The sequence below is a fragment of the Papaver somniferum genome, chromosome 3 (genome assembly GCF_003573695.1).
Source record: "Papaver somniferum cultivar HN1 chromosome 3, ASM357369v1, whole genome shotgun sequence".
NCBI lineage: Eukaryota > Viridiplantae > Streptophyta > Magnoliopsida > Ranunculales > Papaveraceae > Papaver > Papaver somniferum.
Genome location: NC_039360.1, coordinates 83,025,235 through 83,039,049, shown reverse-complemented (window position 1 = coordinate 83,039,049; position 13,815 = coordinate 83,025,235). Strand labels below are relative to the sequence as shown.

Here is a 13,815-nt window from a genome sequence, read left to right as displayed (position 1 = left end):
GTAATGCTCAATGGAAGCCCCTATGAAGAATTTACTCCCACAAGAGGAATCATACAAGGAGATCCCCTTTCTCCTTATCTCTTCATCTTAGCAATGGAATTTCTTTGTAGGCATCTCACTGTTGCTCAAGAAAACAAAAAAATTCCAGGTATTAAAGTGTTTGCACTTGCTCCAACCATTAATCGTTTTCTTTTGCAGATGACTGCTTGATTTTCACCCAAGCAAATCTTACTTCAGTCAATATTCTCTTGGAGTTACTTCATAATTTTAGTTCACAATCAGGTCAGGTTATCAACTTTGATAAATCTGCAGTTCATTTTAGCAAAAGAACTAAGCCTGAAGTTGCAGAAGCTCTCACAAATATTCTTGGAGCCAAGACAATGAATTCTAAGGAGAAATTTGGGTTCACCACTCATTATTGGTCATTCTAAACAAGAGACCTTCAAAAGTATCAAGGAATACTTTGACACAAGATTCTCCACATGGTCTTCCATCAATCTCTCTCAAGATGTTAGAGGAACTATGATCAAGCATGTCCTTAATGATATCCCAGTTTATCAAATGGGGACTTTCAAGTTACCAAACAATCTCATAAGTCATCTCACCACTATAAAAAGGAAAAAAAAATTGGGACATAAATCTAATAGAGGATCCAATCCAATTGCTTGGCATAATGTTTGCACCTCTAAAGACATAGGTGGCCTTGCCTTCAGAGATCTAGAAAAGCTCAACTTAGCTCTTCTCATTAAGTTAGATTGGAGGATGTGCAATGAATTAAGTCATATCATGGTTCAAACATTGAGCAGCAAGTACTTCAAAACTAGAGACATTATTCACCAAAAAATAGAAGCAAAAAACTGTTCTTACACTTGGAATGGAATTACTAAAGGATTAGATTCTGCAACAACATTACTTCATGGAGATCAACAATGGTGAAGGCACAAAAAATTGGTTAGACAATGGATCTCAGGTATGAATCATCCACCCATCCCTCAAAATGAATCTTTCATATTTTATGGAGAAGTTGTTGAACTCATGTTGCCAGATACAATTCAGTGGAATATAACCCTTCCGGATCAGTTATTTGATGATGTTACTTCAAGAAGAATACAATCTCTTTTCATTAATAAGACTAAGAAGGATGTCATAATCTGGATGCCTGCTAAATACGGCAAGTTCTTAGTTAAAGCACATGCTGACTATGTATGATAGAGAAGTTCAAGTAAATGGAGTAGCAGTCAGTAATACTATATGGAGAAGATTATGGAGATGCAAAACAGCACATAGGATCAAGTTGTTTGCATGGAAGTGTATCATAGAACTTAATTCTACTAAACATAATCTATCCAAATACAATGTGGATATGGATACTCATTGTGACATCTGTGGTCACTATAACGAAACTATGGAACACACTATATTTGATTATAGGAACGCAAGGAAAGTCTAGAAGGAAATTAACATTAATATTGATTCAGTCAGACAGACAGCATTATCAATCAATTTCAGAATGGGTTGTAATTTGGTTCTCTATCAACACAACTATTGGGGAAAAACGGTTGTACACATTCATGATAGGGGCCTGGATGATTTGGACAAACGGATGTGATGTTGTTTTTCAGGGAGTACTGAACCCTAAAACTTCAATGCATAAGATTCAATACTATTTAGCTCCACATCTGCATGAAACTGCATATATTTTAGGCACTCAGTATACTGATAATCATTTACATTGGAAAACACCTTTGTGTGGAACTATGAAAATTAATGTTGATGCTTCTTTTGATCTTGATACTAATCAACTTGGTATTGGTTTTGTTTTGCGAGACCATGCAGGTACGTGCAATGGAATCAAAGGGAGTTACGCAAATGGAGCATTAAGTGCAGAGGCTGGAGAGTGTATGGCAGTACGGGAGTCTCTATCTTGGGAAAGGGAAAAGCAGTTGGACAATATTCATATTGAAGCCGACTCAAAGCTTGTCATACAATCTATGGAAGTACCTTGCTAGTTCAATAGGAGAATATGAATATAATAAAAGAGATTAAATACTTTATCTCAAATTTTAGTCGTTGAGTTTTTACTTTTGTTGGTAGAAATGACAATCAAGTAGCTGATTCTATAGCTAAATCAGTAAGGGAGACAACTTTAAGTCTTGAAGCATATGAGTCTTTCAATCCTGACCTTTATAATCTTCTGGCCAAAGCATATGAATCTTTCAATCAGCTAAATGCTCGATAAAATTCTTTTCTTTTAGAAAAAAAAAAAAAAAAAAGAGGGCTTTTTTATGTGTGCTGTGAACCGGGGAAGTTTTGCTAGGAGCCTAGGAAGCACGCTATTTTAGCCCATATCATGTACAATGTCTTAATTACTGTTGGGGGGACAAGAATGGCCCATATCATGTACAATGTCTTAAATTTAAAAGTCCAAGGACGGAAACATACCCGTTGATAGCATTCTGTTCTGTCCGTTTCCAATCATTTAAATTTTCCAAGTACCTTATCATCAGACATTTCTTTTCAATTTCAACGGTATTTTCAGTCGGGAATTAATTTTGTAAATACTATTTGAAGTGAAGGATTTGGTTTAATTCTTCAGCCGAGCCTTTACTCTGTTCCATCTCAAATCAGAGTTCGGTCCAAGAGTTATATCCGGCGACAATGGCATGCCAAGATCAGGTTCACCATATCTCAACCAGTATAGTCGCACCTGCAAGCTATAACGGTAGTGCTACAACCACTACTACTCATCGAAGGATTGACTTAACTACATGGGATCTCCAACTTCTCGTACCTGCTTACATTCAACGAGGTCTTCTCTTTACTAAACCCAAATTAGGAGATTCTGAAACAATTTGCAACATCATATCTAACCTTAAGACCTCTCTTTCACAAAAACTGGATCACTTCTATCCTCTTGCTGGACGCCTTGCTATCGATAGACATGACGATGATGGAACCACATCTGTCTACATTAACTGTAACTCCACTGGGGCAGAGCTTATTCATGCAGTTGCTGAACACATTACTGTAGCAGACATACTAGAACCGATCTATGTTCCTAGTTTGGTGGAATCTTCATTCTTCTCCCTAAATGGCGTCATGAATTATGATGGTTTGGTTAAACCCTTGCTGTCAGTCCAAGTAACAGAACTGAATGATGGTATTTTTATTGGATGCAGCATGAATCATGTCGTGTGTGATGGAACATCGTTTTGGCATTTCATGAATTCATGGTCTGAGATCTCTAGATCTGCAGTTGGAGGTAAATCATCAATCCGTACCATTTCACGTCTGCCTATTCTTGAGAGGTGTTTCCTTAATAATGCAGATTGCCCCATCCGCTTACCTTTTTCTATTGACGATGAACGTTTTCGAGAAAGCCATGTATTTCCAACTATTAGGTATGAATATGAAGTGAGATTTTACCATTTCACACGAGAAACTGTAGCAATGTTTAAAGCAAAAGCCGATGCAGATATTGGACCAACAAACGGCCGTTGCATCTCTTCTTTGCAAGCTTTGCTCGCGCACTTTTGGGTGGCAGTAACCCGTGCTAGGAATTTGGATCCAAATGCGGAGACTAGTTACTGTATATTAGTTGGGAATAGAACTAGATTGGTGCCGCCACTGCCTCAAGAATATTTTGGTAATTCAGTTAATTTCTATGTTGCGACTACTAAGGTGGGTGAGCTTCTGGAAAAGGGACATGGTTGGGGAGCATTGTTACTGAACCAAGGAATTATGTCCCGTGATGATGCAGCAATTCGGCGTTCTTGGGATTCATGGGTGCAGAAGCCTGCATTTCCAGACAGAGCAGCAATATTCCAAGGTACTACATTGCTTAGTGGGGGATCTCCAAGGTTCGACATGTATGGCAACGACTTTGGCTGGGGAAAACCCATTGCAGTGCGAAGTGGGATGGCTAACAAGTCTGACGGAAAGATTTCTGTGATTCCTGGATTGGTTGAAGGGAGTTTATGTGTTGAAGCTTGTCTTTCTCCTAAGACATTGATGGCTATGGAGAATGAGACAGAGTTCGTCAATACTATCTCCATCTAATTACCTCAACTGATCAATAGGATTAGGCATGTAATAGGGGTTGTGCTTGTTCTACGTAGATTGTTTAGTGAGACTTAAGTATGAAATGAAGCTGGCGGTCATTGCTTGACCGGACAATATGTAATGTAAGAGCAGATTTTCTTTGATAGAAATTAGAAAGACTAGTGTAGGGCCCGTGCGCTGCACGGTCTCTGATTGGTTGTCCCAAGTTTTTTGGATTCTTTTTTTATTATGCAGTTGTCTCAAGTATAAGCAATTATCCGAAGTTTAAGCGATTATCAAGAGTACTAATAAATAAGGTTTTCATGTCAAAAAGAGTTTGTTTTTCTTTTTAACGGGAAAAGAAAGTGTCAAAATGAGTTAACTTTAGTCTTTTTCGTCTATTTGACTCTATGTGTCGTATCATAGGCTTCTTATTTTTTTCACAAAATTGGTTAAAAAGACCAAAATTAATAATTTCTGGGTGAAAAGGGACATTTTGATTTTGATACTGTTTAAATAGACAAAAATTTAAAAATAGCCAGGATGTAAACAGTTTCATCCTATCCATTTTCAAATACTTTTTCTTATTTTTAATTTACATCAGGATGCATCCAGTTTCATCTTTGCTATTTTTTAAGTTTAAGTCAGGATGAATCCAGTTTCATCCTTGCTATTTTTTTGGTGTCCATTTCACCCATACAAATTTTTACTCGTCCGTTTGAACTATGTTTTAAAAATATTTACAAATGACCCATTTTCCATATTTTTTTTGTATATTAATGAAGCCCATTTTTTCCTGGATGTAAGAAATTAATATTCAGCGACGGAAAGCGTATCAAACATTTAGGATGGTGTCCTATGAAAAGACCTTGCACATATAATCATCTATCTGGTTACCGGCGCACTCCTCAATTCTTTATGTCGCCCACTGATGCAGCTATTCAAAAAATGCAAAGAACTAAACTAAATCCACATACCAGATCTATTTATCCATGAGATGAAAATCTAGGCAAAGTTAAAAGACACGGCTCAAAAAACAACCTTATTAAACAGCACAGTGATCACCCAAATATAAGTTTTTACATATCTGGCCTTTTTAGCCAATTTACACCTACACATACGTACACATAAGCCAAATTTAGCTCCCGTCCTAGTAGCGGATTCTTCTGTTCCCTTTCAATTAATAAGATCAAAAACCATACCCACAGTCTTCTACACAGAAAAATTAGCTTTCATCTTTATTAGTGTGAGTTGCAAGCTCTGAACAAACGGGGAAGTACGCAACAGAAATCTAAATTAACAAACTTGTCAATTTTAGTATCCCACTTGATTGAAAGCTTGTTGTAATAGTCGAGCATTGTTATCCCATTGTATCCTGCACATTGAAGTTTTAGCCAGTCGCTAATCATTACTCTCTTGTGCACAACAGGCAAAGAAGTCAATGCACCAAAACTTCCACCTACACACAATTTTCGGGTGAAAGTCGGGAAAGTGGAAACATGAGTATATGATCATAGGAAATTATGCCTAGCTACTTCAATTAGTGGTCATAGACAAAATAGAACTAACTTCAAGAGAAGGTGGAAAACATTACAGTAGGAGTTATGCTTACCATTAGATGCAGGGAATGACCACTATTCACTTCACTTGGTTTCCACTGTATCTTGTCATGGCATGCACGGTCTTGCGGGATTTCATGACTGGCAACAAAATTTACATCCCTGAAAACCAACAAATTACTCCTATGTCATTTGATAATTCAGGTGCTTCAAAATAATAATAATACAATCTTACTGATCAATCATGTTTTGTGCTTCAAAGCTCATCTCTTCAGGTACCCCAACCAAGATATATTATGAATTGCAAAGATGGTTAATCCCCGTGTTTAATCAAACACAAAGAAAAAACAGAAAATTTGATTAATTTTCACCACCACAATTGCACATCGTTCTTTGCAAGCACCATTAGTTACATCCACATACAACAATTAAACACATCTTACTCATGCCCGATTAGCTTTATTTTTATCGATCTCGACTACATTATGTTCTCTTATTTTCTTGGATAGTTACGCATTTATTTTTCCTATGTTATTCTAATGAAACCATTCAAAGATATTCACCATGTTACCATAGGGATCATTTAGTATCAAATGTGGCACCTTTGCAAATATTTCCACTTTTGGAAAACTGCAGCGGCTCAGACTGTTCAGTACTGTCTCCGAATCAGGCAACAATAATACATCCATAGAAATACACGCAGTTATGGCTCATAGAGACATCACACGAACCATGGAAAAGGACACTAACTATGTCAAGTTCTTTCATGCAAAAAAACAACAAAACAATGAAGTAATACCAACAAAACAACTAACTATGTTAAAGCAGTAATACCAACAAAACAACTTTCAATGGATACCTTCCCAATGAAGTTTATCTTTCATTAAAAAACTCTATCTCAAATGTCTTTATATACCAGTTATTAAAACCAGAGTTTCGCGTGGTTGGCAGCTCTAGAAATCCACGAATATTGATACGCTAGAGCTAGCAACAGTGACAAAGTTAATGAGACCAACAAACTACATACATAACAACGATATTCAAATAATACCACATATTATCATGAAGTTAATCAAAAGACTAAATATAACTGGAAAGCGCTCCTCGCTCATTTGATCAAGACATAACTAACCACAAAAACCAATATGTCCAAAAAATAATCAAGATAAAAATACCTAATATGATCATAACGGGCCTTGCATGTATAATAAACTAATATGATCAAGAAGATTCTATCTCCATAATGAATTTGCAACAGAATATAACCCACTAACTCCCCGATTTCTACGGTATCAGCCATTGTATACCCTCTGAAAGTAGAGAACATTAGAGCATACTTAGAATGTGCATCAGCCATTGTAACTCCACGGTGTTTGGTGTACGCCATAACATCAATAGATTTCTATATTGTAGGTAGAGGTAAATAATTTCCGGATGCTTCTGCAGCAATTCACGTAATAAGAACATTTATACCGAATAATAATGTCGAGATGGTATATCTTAAAATAGTACTTACATGAAGATGGATCATGAGAACATCAACATCGAAGTCCTCGTAAAGAGAACCTTGGATCATTATCAATGCTCAATGGGGCAGGATGAACTTCATTTCATATCTGTAAAATGGAGCGCCAAACAAATGTTTTAAGAGTCAACTTAATTATAAGCAATACTTCAACCTCGTAGACAAATGCAGTTTTTGACAGCACAGAAAAATTGGAATTTTCGTATTCTCTGATCTTCAATGAAGTTCTTAAGAAAAATTAGTGTGTATTCACTGATCTTCAATGAAGGTCTTAAGAATTAGTGTCATAAAGATTCGATAGTAACCTGCAATCTATGGAGCCCGTATGTGATGTTAATTTGAATAATAAAGGAAAATATGGACAATTCGGAGCACATTGTTACACATGCCATGCTAGACTTTACCCCTTTGTAAAAAACATTACCCTCTCATCAGTTCCCCTTGTTTTTTCTAACACTTTCTTGTTTTCTCAGTTGCATTTGTTTTTGTACCGAAAAAGGCTTATGACATGAACAATATTTAATGAAAATAAATTGAGTATTTTTAGCGTGGAGTGATCTTTAATTGCTTCTCAATACTCAATCTTTATTCCAATCAAAGAAGTTACTAAAGATCACTCCAAGTCACCACATTTCCTCTTGTCTCGTCCTAAAATTATAAGCTATATAAAACCAAAATTGTGCTTGACATAAATTTTGAACTCGTGATCCAAGAACTAACGTAAATATAATAGTTTCCTAATCAGTCTCTGAAACATTTAAACACACAAAGAAAAGGCACCAGCTGCAGCAAGACAGTAAGTTTAGGAGAAATACTGAAATCAAAACCTTAAGGGACTCTGCAAAATACAAACCTTTTCAATCTGTATTCTCATAGATTCCTTCTTTCTTTATCTAACTATTCCACTTAATCCCCGTAAGAAGCAAATCAGTCAAATCAAACAATTATACTAAGCATCCCGAAGCTCCTTTGTTCTCCACGGATGTTCCTGGAAAGAAAACGATGAAGAAAGTTAAAAAGAATACAAAACAGGTCTGGATGTTGTTGTAAAATCCCAAAGAAGAAAAAGAAGAATAGGGGGAAAAAAGAGGCAGCAGACGTTTGTTTATGCTGTAAAAACGAAGGAGAATAGGCAGAGGGAGATCGGCAGCAGAACCGGAGATTAGGGTTTTAATTTCGACGTCACAGCTGTTGCTATACCACGTTTTTGTTTACTTGTTAGATGATCTCGATCTTGGTTCCTCACTGTTTCAAAATAGAAAAGAGATGAGAATAGAAAAACGAAGAAAATAGAATTAGGGTTTAGTTTTGCGAGTAGGTTTCATATCTGGAATTTCCTGGATATCAACAAACTATCTCATTTTGTGCACTGATACAAAAAAAAAATCCCATTTTGTGTACGACTAACAAACACGAAAAAATCTCAAAACCCTCAATTTCTATTGGTCGGGAGCCACGAGCTCTAGAATTCAAGCTTTTGGCCTAACTTTCAATGTGAGGCAAGTATTTCGGCCTCAAATTTTATATACAATTTCATTGTGTATGAACTGGCGAGTCTAATTAGAAGTTCTATCCTTGTTTCTCATAAGATATTAGGGACTGAGTTAGGTAGGCAGTGATCCAATGAAGAAGGACCTGAGCAGCTCCACTCAAATAGTATACTGAAAAAGAAATGCAGCGTCTTGGTGAACATGGCTTAATGCAGCTTCTCACCAATGATACACGTTTTGTGACGCATACTTGCCCGCAATAGCGGAAGTTATTGCGATTTGATTTGCATAATACATGAGTAGTCACTAGTGAGAGTCTATATCTCTTATTCATTTATATTGGTTAACTGATAATCTTAGAGAAATGCTTATACCCCTAACTGCTTATAGCCGTCTTCCTTTACATCCTTCCTCCGGGGACAACCGACAACAATGATGATAATCATAAATGCAACTCCAATGAAGCCGAATATTGTTATATAGAACGGCATCAAGGTTTCCAGAATCAGCACCAACCATCTTAGAATCTAGAAAAGAGAGGGACAAAATAAATCATACAGGACATGTGCACTGGCATTGGTGGTTGATCGGCAACCAAGATGTAGAAGTAACTCATCACTCCTATTTGTTTTGTGGCGCTACTGTAATTCGACTCCTTAACTGTAGTCTCTCCATCAGATATCTTGACAGAGCCAGGTTGCGGATAACATGCTGACATCTCCACTAGGTTGCCATTTTCATTGCCTGCTTCCTTTCCGTCTCCATAAACTGGCTTAGATGAGCATATAAGACGCCCATCCTAACCACATTTGTCCTTTTGTTGTCATTTTTTGATGTCACTATCGAGTGTGGTGCCAATGTGACATCCCTGTCATTGTGATACTCGTGCCGAAACAGCACACATTTGTCCTTGGTGATTTAGCTGTCCCAAATCTGTCACAAAACTTATTATTGAAGTTCAGAACCTCCAAACAGGATATATGAGTCGAAGAAAGAATTGATGAAAGAAGGTAGACTTCAGGGATATGACCAACTTTGTTAAACTTCTTATTCCGATAGAGGAGTGAGTTTCAGATGTCCAGATATTTAGTAAAACTTAATGAAACAAAGAGTTGATCAAACAAGAGCATAGGGTAAAACAAGAGCATACGGTAAAAACTAGCATTATATCCGTTTCAACAAGTACCATAGGCCTACCAGGCAACAACAGCTTCGTTCCCCCACCATCTTTTCAACTTCCACATTGACACATAGTCACTAATCAACTTTCTTTGAAAGACATAAAGAAGCATCCCAAGTCCCTCTCAGTCAGGGCCTCTCAACTTTTAAGAGATCTCTTGACTCTGGTTATGAAAGACAGAAATATGATGTACACAGTGTACTACACCAAAACAAGTAGCCTGCATTAAGTAAGTAAAACACTCCTCATAATCAATATTAACTACACAAAAGAAACACCAAAACAAAAATCTTGTATGACATTGACATCCCTAGAGCTCTGTTTAATCTCCTAGGATATCATGATCCTAATACTAGGGTTTCTGCACTCACAGTCACACCCCATAACTTGCAATCAATTTTTTTTACTATAGACTGGAACTTTTTCTGCAGTTTTTATTTGAAAATTTTCTAATACTTTTTTTTCCCCCTAAATTGTTCCTAATCATTTGCACTTGTTTTGGCAATGAAAAATTAAACCAAGAACAAGTAATCAACTTCATTACAAGCTTATGAAGTTGGGGTAGAACACTTAAATATGATTGAAACACACACAAACTCTAACCAACTAAAGTGAAAAACACTCAAAAGATTAATGAGGGGTCTTCTTTTTAATGAAATCTTTTTTCACTAATGAAACCACAATTTTGATCATAATCACCCAATGTGTACTTTCTCTTCTTAGTTCTTGAAGCAGACGAGACTAAACAAGAATCCTCAAGAACACCAGTCGGGGTTGAACAGATCGATGTCAAGTCCGGAGACATTTCAAATTTTTGTGCAATTGACTGCTCAATCTCCATTACCTTCATAACATTATAGCAAGACATTACATGTTCCTGCCAAAGAAATTACAAAAGTGTCTCAAAACTCAATGCTCTCATCTTCTTATTGGTTGAGTTAATAATGGAGGAATATTAAAAAGACTCACATTGTTAGAAGACCCAAATATTGTAGTTGAATTCAGCTTAAGATCTAACAATGGTCTTGATAGATTCTTATTCAATGCTGCTAAAACTGCTGCAGCAGCTATTGACGATGGCGGGTGATCCATTATGTTCATCCCTATAACATAATCAATGTCATTAAATCGAAGAAACTAAATTGATAAATAAAAATAGTCCAATTCAATCAGGAAATTACATTATTGATTACCTTTCACTAATGCAAAGATAAATTTTGAAACTTGGGATGATAAATCTCTGGGTAGTTCACCATACTCGTCGCCATTACCGCTGAATTTGAAGATGAAGTAATGTAGATAAACAAATGGAGTTATTGGATCCATTCTCCATTCTAAGGAATTCAGAACTAAAAGTTCCATTCTTTGAATCGTTTTACTTTCGAAGCAATAATCTTTTTCATTAATCTGAAACTCTAATAATGTTGGAACTTTACATTCTTCCATTTTTGCAGCAAGTGATAAACAAGCTATTGATAATAATTTGATTGCCCAAAACTTCTCACCCTGTAAAATTAACAAAGTCCTTAGATTGAGTAAAACAGAGTGAGTGAATGGGGCAATAGAGATTGGAAGGACTGAGATACTTACGTCAATGGGTCTCTTTGATAAGAATCGATCTAAGTATGTAAGAGATAGATAAGCTGTTTGAAGGGTAAACCCAAAGAAATCCCTTGTCTGGTTAATCAAAACAGAGGAAAGAGTTGAATACTTTTACAGAACTTTGAATAAGCAAAATGGGTACATTACATAAGAATCAAAATCTTACTTTTAAAATCCATTTGATAGCATCCAAACGAGCACATTTGAGCCAATCTTCAGTTATTAATGTAGAAAAATCATGGTTTTTATAATCATTCTCTCTTTTAATCAACATTTTTATATATTCTTCATCTTCTGATTCTAAAAACTTGTAATTGTTTATGTGAATAAGTAAATCTACTTCGACCTTTATTTCTTCTTCTTCATCATCTTCTTCGACAAAATAAATATCTTCATTTTCGTTACAAAGAAGATTAGATAGCAATAAAGAAGAAGAATCAAATTCCTCCTGCATTGTTAGTACTTTTTTTTATGCGCTGTTACATCTACTTAAAATGAAATCCTGTTGACTAGCTAACACCAGCAATCATGGAAGAACAATGGAGAGAAAGAGAGGAAATATAGAGATTTGGAGTTGGAGATATGTGTGATGGGTCTAACGAAAGAAAATTTGATGGTTTCCGGTTTCAATGCCGCCAAATTTAGCGGAGAAGAGATAAAAAGTGCTGAAGTGGGGAAGAAAATTTCATAACGGGGTTTAAGCAGTTACAGAGTGGAACTGTAGAATAGAGAGAGGGGTTTTAGAGCATCTCCAATGGGAGGATGTGGTATTCCTCTTTTCACGGATTAGGATACTTTTTCCAAAAAATCATCTCCAACAGGAACTTCAAAGGAAGATGTGAAGCTTACGTGGCAGGCGGTTGAGTGTAGGTATTCCGTACCTGCATCACCTTGAAAATAAAATCCTAAGTATTAAGAAAAAATAAATTTTATCTCCGACCCATTATATTGTTTTATGCTTTTTTACTTGTTTGTAGGTATATAATTGGTTGAAATTATTTTCCTTATTTTTTTCATTGATTTTTATTGGTAAAAATATGACTAGGTCCACTAGGGTGGGAAGACATCCTCTAAGTGAATGTCTAAAACTAGAGGTTCACCTAGAGGATGTCTAACTTTTTTTTGCGACCTCATCCCTACGTCAAAGGGTTGGACATGATTTCTTATAAATATGGTTATGTATCCTATGTGGATGAAGACTTTTTTCCTCACATACATTCCATTGGAGAAGCTCTTAGACAATCAAATTCCCTAATATTTAGCAAAACGAAATCTCTCTACCTATGAGCATATGACAACTGTAATATTGTTTCTTCACAGTTACACACGGTTGGAGATGATTACCTTGAACTTCCTAAAATAAAGGAAAGTTTCAATAAAAAGGAGCAAATTTACTCATCTGTATACGAAGGAAACGGATCTTCCATTGGAGATGCTCTTAGTGTTCAACTTTTCTAGACTTTCATGTGCCTTTTAAACAGGCCCAGGAAATAGGGGTTGTGATTTGTGAATGGGAAGATGGGGGAGTCCACAAGAGTTTTAAGGCGCCAGATAGCAAACCTCCAGATTTCTATTGTTTTATTTATTTTTTTAATTTTTATTATTGGATAAAGAGTATTACATTAACTAGTTGGAATCCTAACAAGCTAAGCTCCAACAACGTACCATTACATTAATTGAACAGGTTGTTGTGCTAGCCTACCAGCGAGCCTCATGGGTAACCTAGCCAAGGGAACCGAAGCGGATATGGATTATTGAATTGTAAAGATGGATGGTAATACGGAGCTCCAATGTTTGCTATCTACAGGGCCGAATAAAGTAAATGACACACCATAATTTTGAGATGATAAGACTGGCTCTTACGGAGGTTCACCATTTCTCTACACCTCTAAAAATTCTGCTGACGATTCGCTAAATAGTGGAGGAAGTTGTGGATCAAGCTAAAGCACGAAATGGTTTCGTGGTAAAATAATTAGGACTAGCGCGATTCGTTCCGGGAATTTATATATGTTGATGAAAATAGTAGTTGGCATGTCCTTTAATTGCTATAACGGAAGCGCGGGCGTCGAATATTTCACACTCTTGCCTTTGCACCTTTACAATTGTAAGATTCAGTCCCTTCTCACAATGACATGGAAGGGTTTGTGAAGGCTATGAAAAACAACCATAAAATTCAGTTGAAAATATTCGAAATATCGAGTTGTTTTTAAATACAGTTGAAAATTTATATTTGCTTTTTCTTTAGAATTCATTTTTTTGTTTAATTTTATCACTCACTTGAGATTTTACCTATAATGGAATTCTTTTTCATTAACATTTCCTTTTCATGCCTTGTTGTCATAACTTGAGATTTTACTTACACTGGATTTCTTCTTCATTAACATTTCCTTTTCATGTCTTGTGGTCATAACTTGAGAT

At 36.1% G+C, this 13,815-nt stretch overlaps 3 protein-coding genes across 3 annotated transcripts; 2 read left to right on the top strand and 1 right to left on the bottom strand.

The window, feature by feature from the left end:
• The first annotated feature begins 972 nt into the window (after nt 1–972).
• On the top strand, nt 973–2,009 carry LOC113359680. Its single transcript, XM_026603273.1, has 2 exons — nt 973–1,203; nt 1,623–2,009. Exons 1-2 carry the CDS (start codon nt 973–975, stop codon nt 2,007–2,009), a joined length of 618 nt encoding a protein of 205 aa, XP_026459058.1.
• A 549-nt stretch (nt 2,010–2,558) lies between these two features.
• On the top strand, nt 2,559–4,279 carry LOC113356678 (uncharacterized acetyltransferase At3g50280-like). Its single transcript, XM_026599884.1, has one exon. It carries the CDS (start codon nt 2,659–2,661, stop codon nt 4,057–4,059), a length of 1,401 nt encoding a protein of 466 aa, XP_026455669.1. The 5' UTR covers nt 2,559–2,658; the 3' UTR covers nt 4,060–4,279.
• A 6,165-nt stretch (nt 4,280–10,444) lies between these two features.
• LOC113359679 (cyclin-D5-3-like) lies at nt 10,445–12,115 on the bottom strand. The gene is made up of 5 exons (XM_026603272.1): nt 11,564–12,115; nt 11,386–11,472; nt 10,989–11,301; nt 10,765–10,898; nt 10,445–10,672 (listed from the first exon to the last, which is right to left on the bottom strand). Exons 1-5 carry the CDS (start codon nt 11,849–11,851, stop codon nt 10,445–10,447), a joined length of 1,050 nt encoding a protein of 349 aa, XP_026459057.1. The 5' UTR covers nt 11,852–12,115.
• Nucleotides 12,116–13,815: the final 1,700 nt, after the last annotated feature.

What these genes read in the sequence shown, in the direction of transcription:
- LOC113359679 (XM_026603272.1), bottom strand. Translation starts at nt 11,851, where the DNA reads ATGCAGGAGGAATTTGATTCTTCTTCTTTATTGCTATCTAATCTTCTT. An exon ending in CTATCAAATGGATTTTAAAA is followed by an intron (nt 11,473 to 11,563) that starts GTAAGATTTTGA and finishes TTGATTAACCAG; the next exon opens with ACAAGGGATTTCTTTGGGTT. An exon ending in TATCAAAGAGACCCATTGAC is followed by an intron (nt 11,302 to 11,385) that starts GTAAGTATCTCA and finishes TTAATTTTACAG; the next exon opens with GGTGAGAAGTTTTGGGCAAT.
- LOC113356678 (XM_026599884.1), top strand. Translation starts at nt 2,659, where the DNA reads ATGGCATGCCAAGATCAGGTTCACCATATCTCAACCAGTATAGTCGCA.
- LOC113359680 (XM_026603273.1), top strand. Translation starts at nt 973, where the DNA reads ATGAATCATCCACCCATCCCTCAAAATGAATCTTTCATATTTTATGGA. An exon ending in TTAAAGCACATGCTGACTAT is followed by an intron (nt 1,204 to 1,622) that starts GTATGATAGAGA and finishes GTTGTTTTTCAG; the next exon opens with GGAGTACTGAACCCTAAAAC.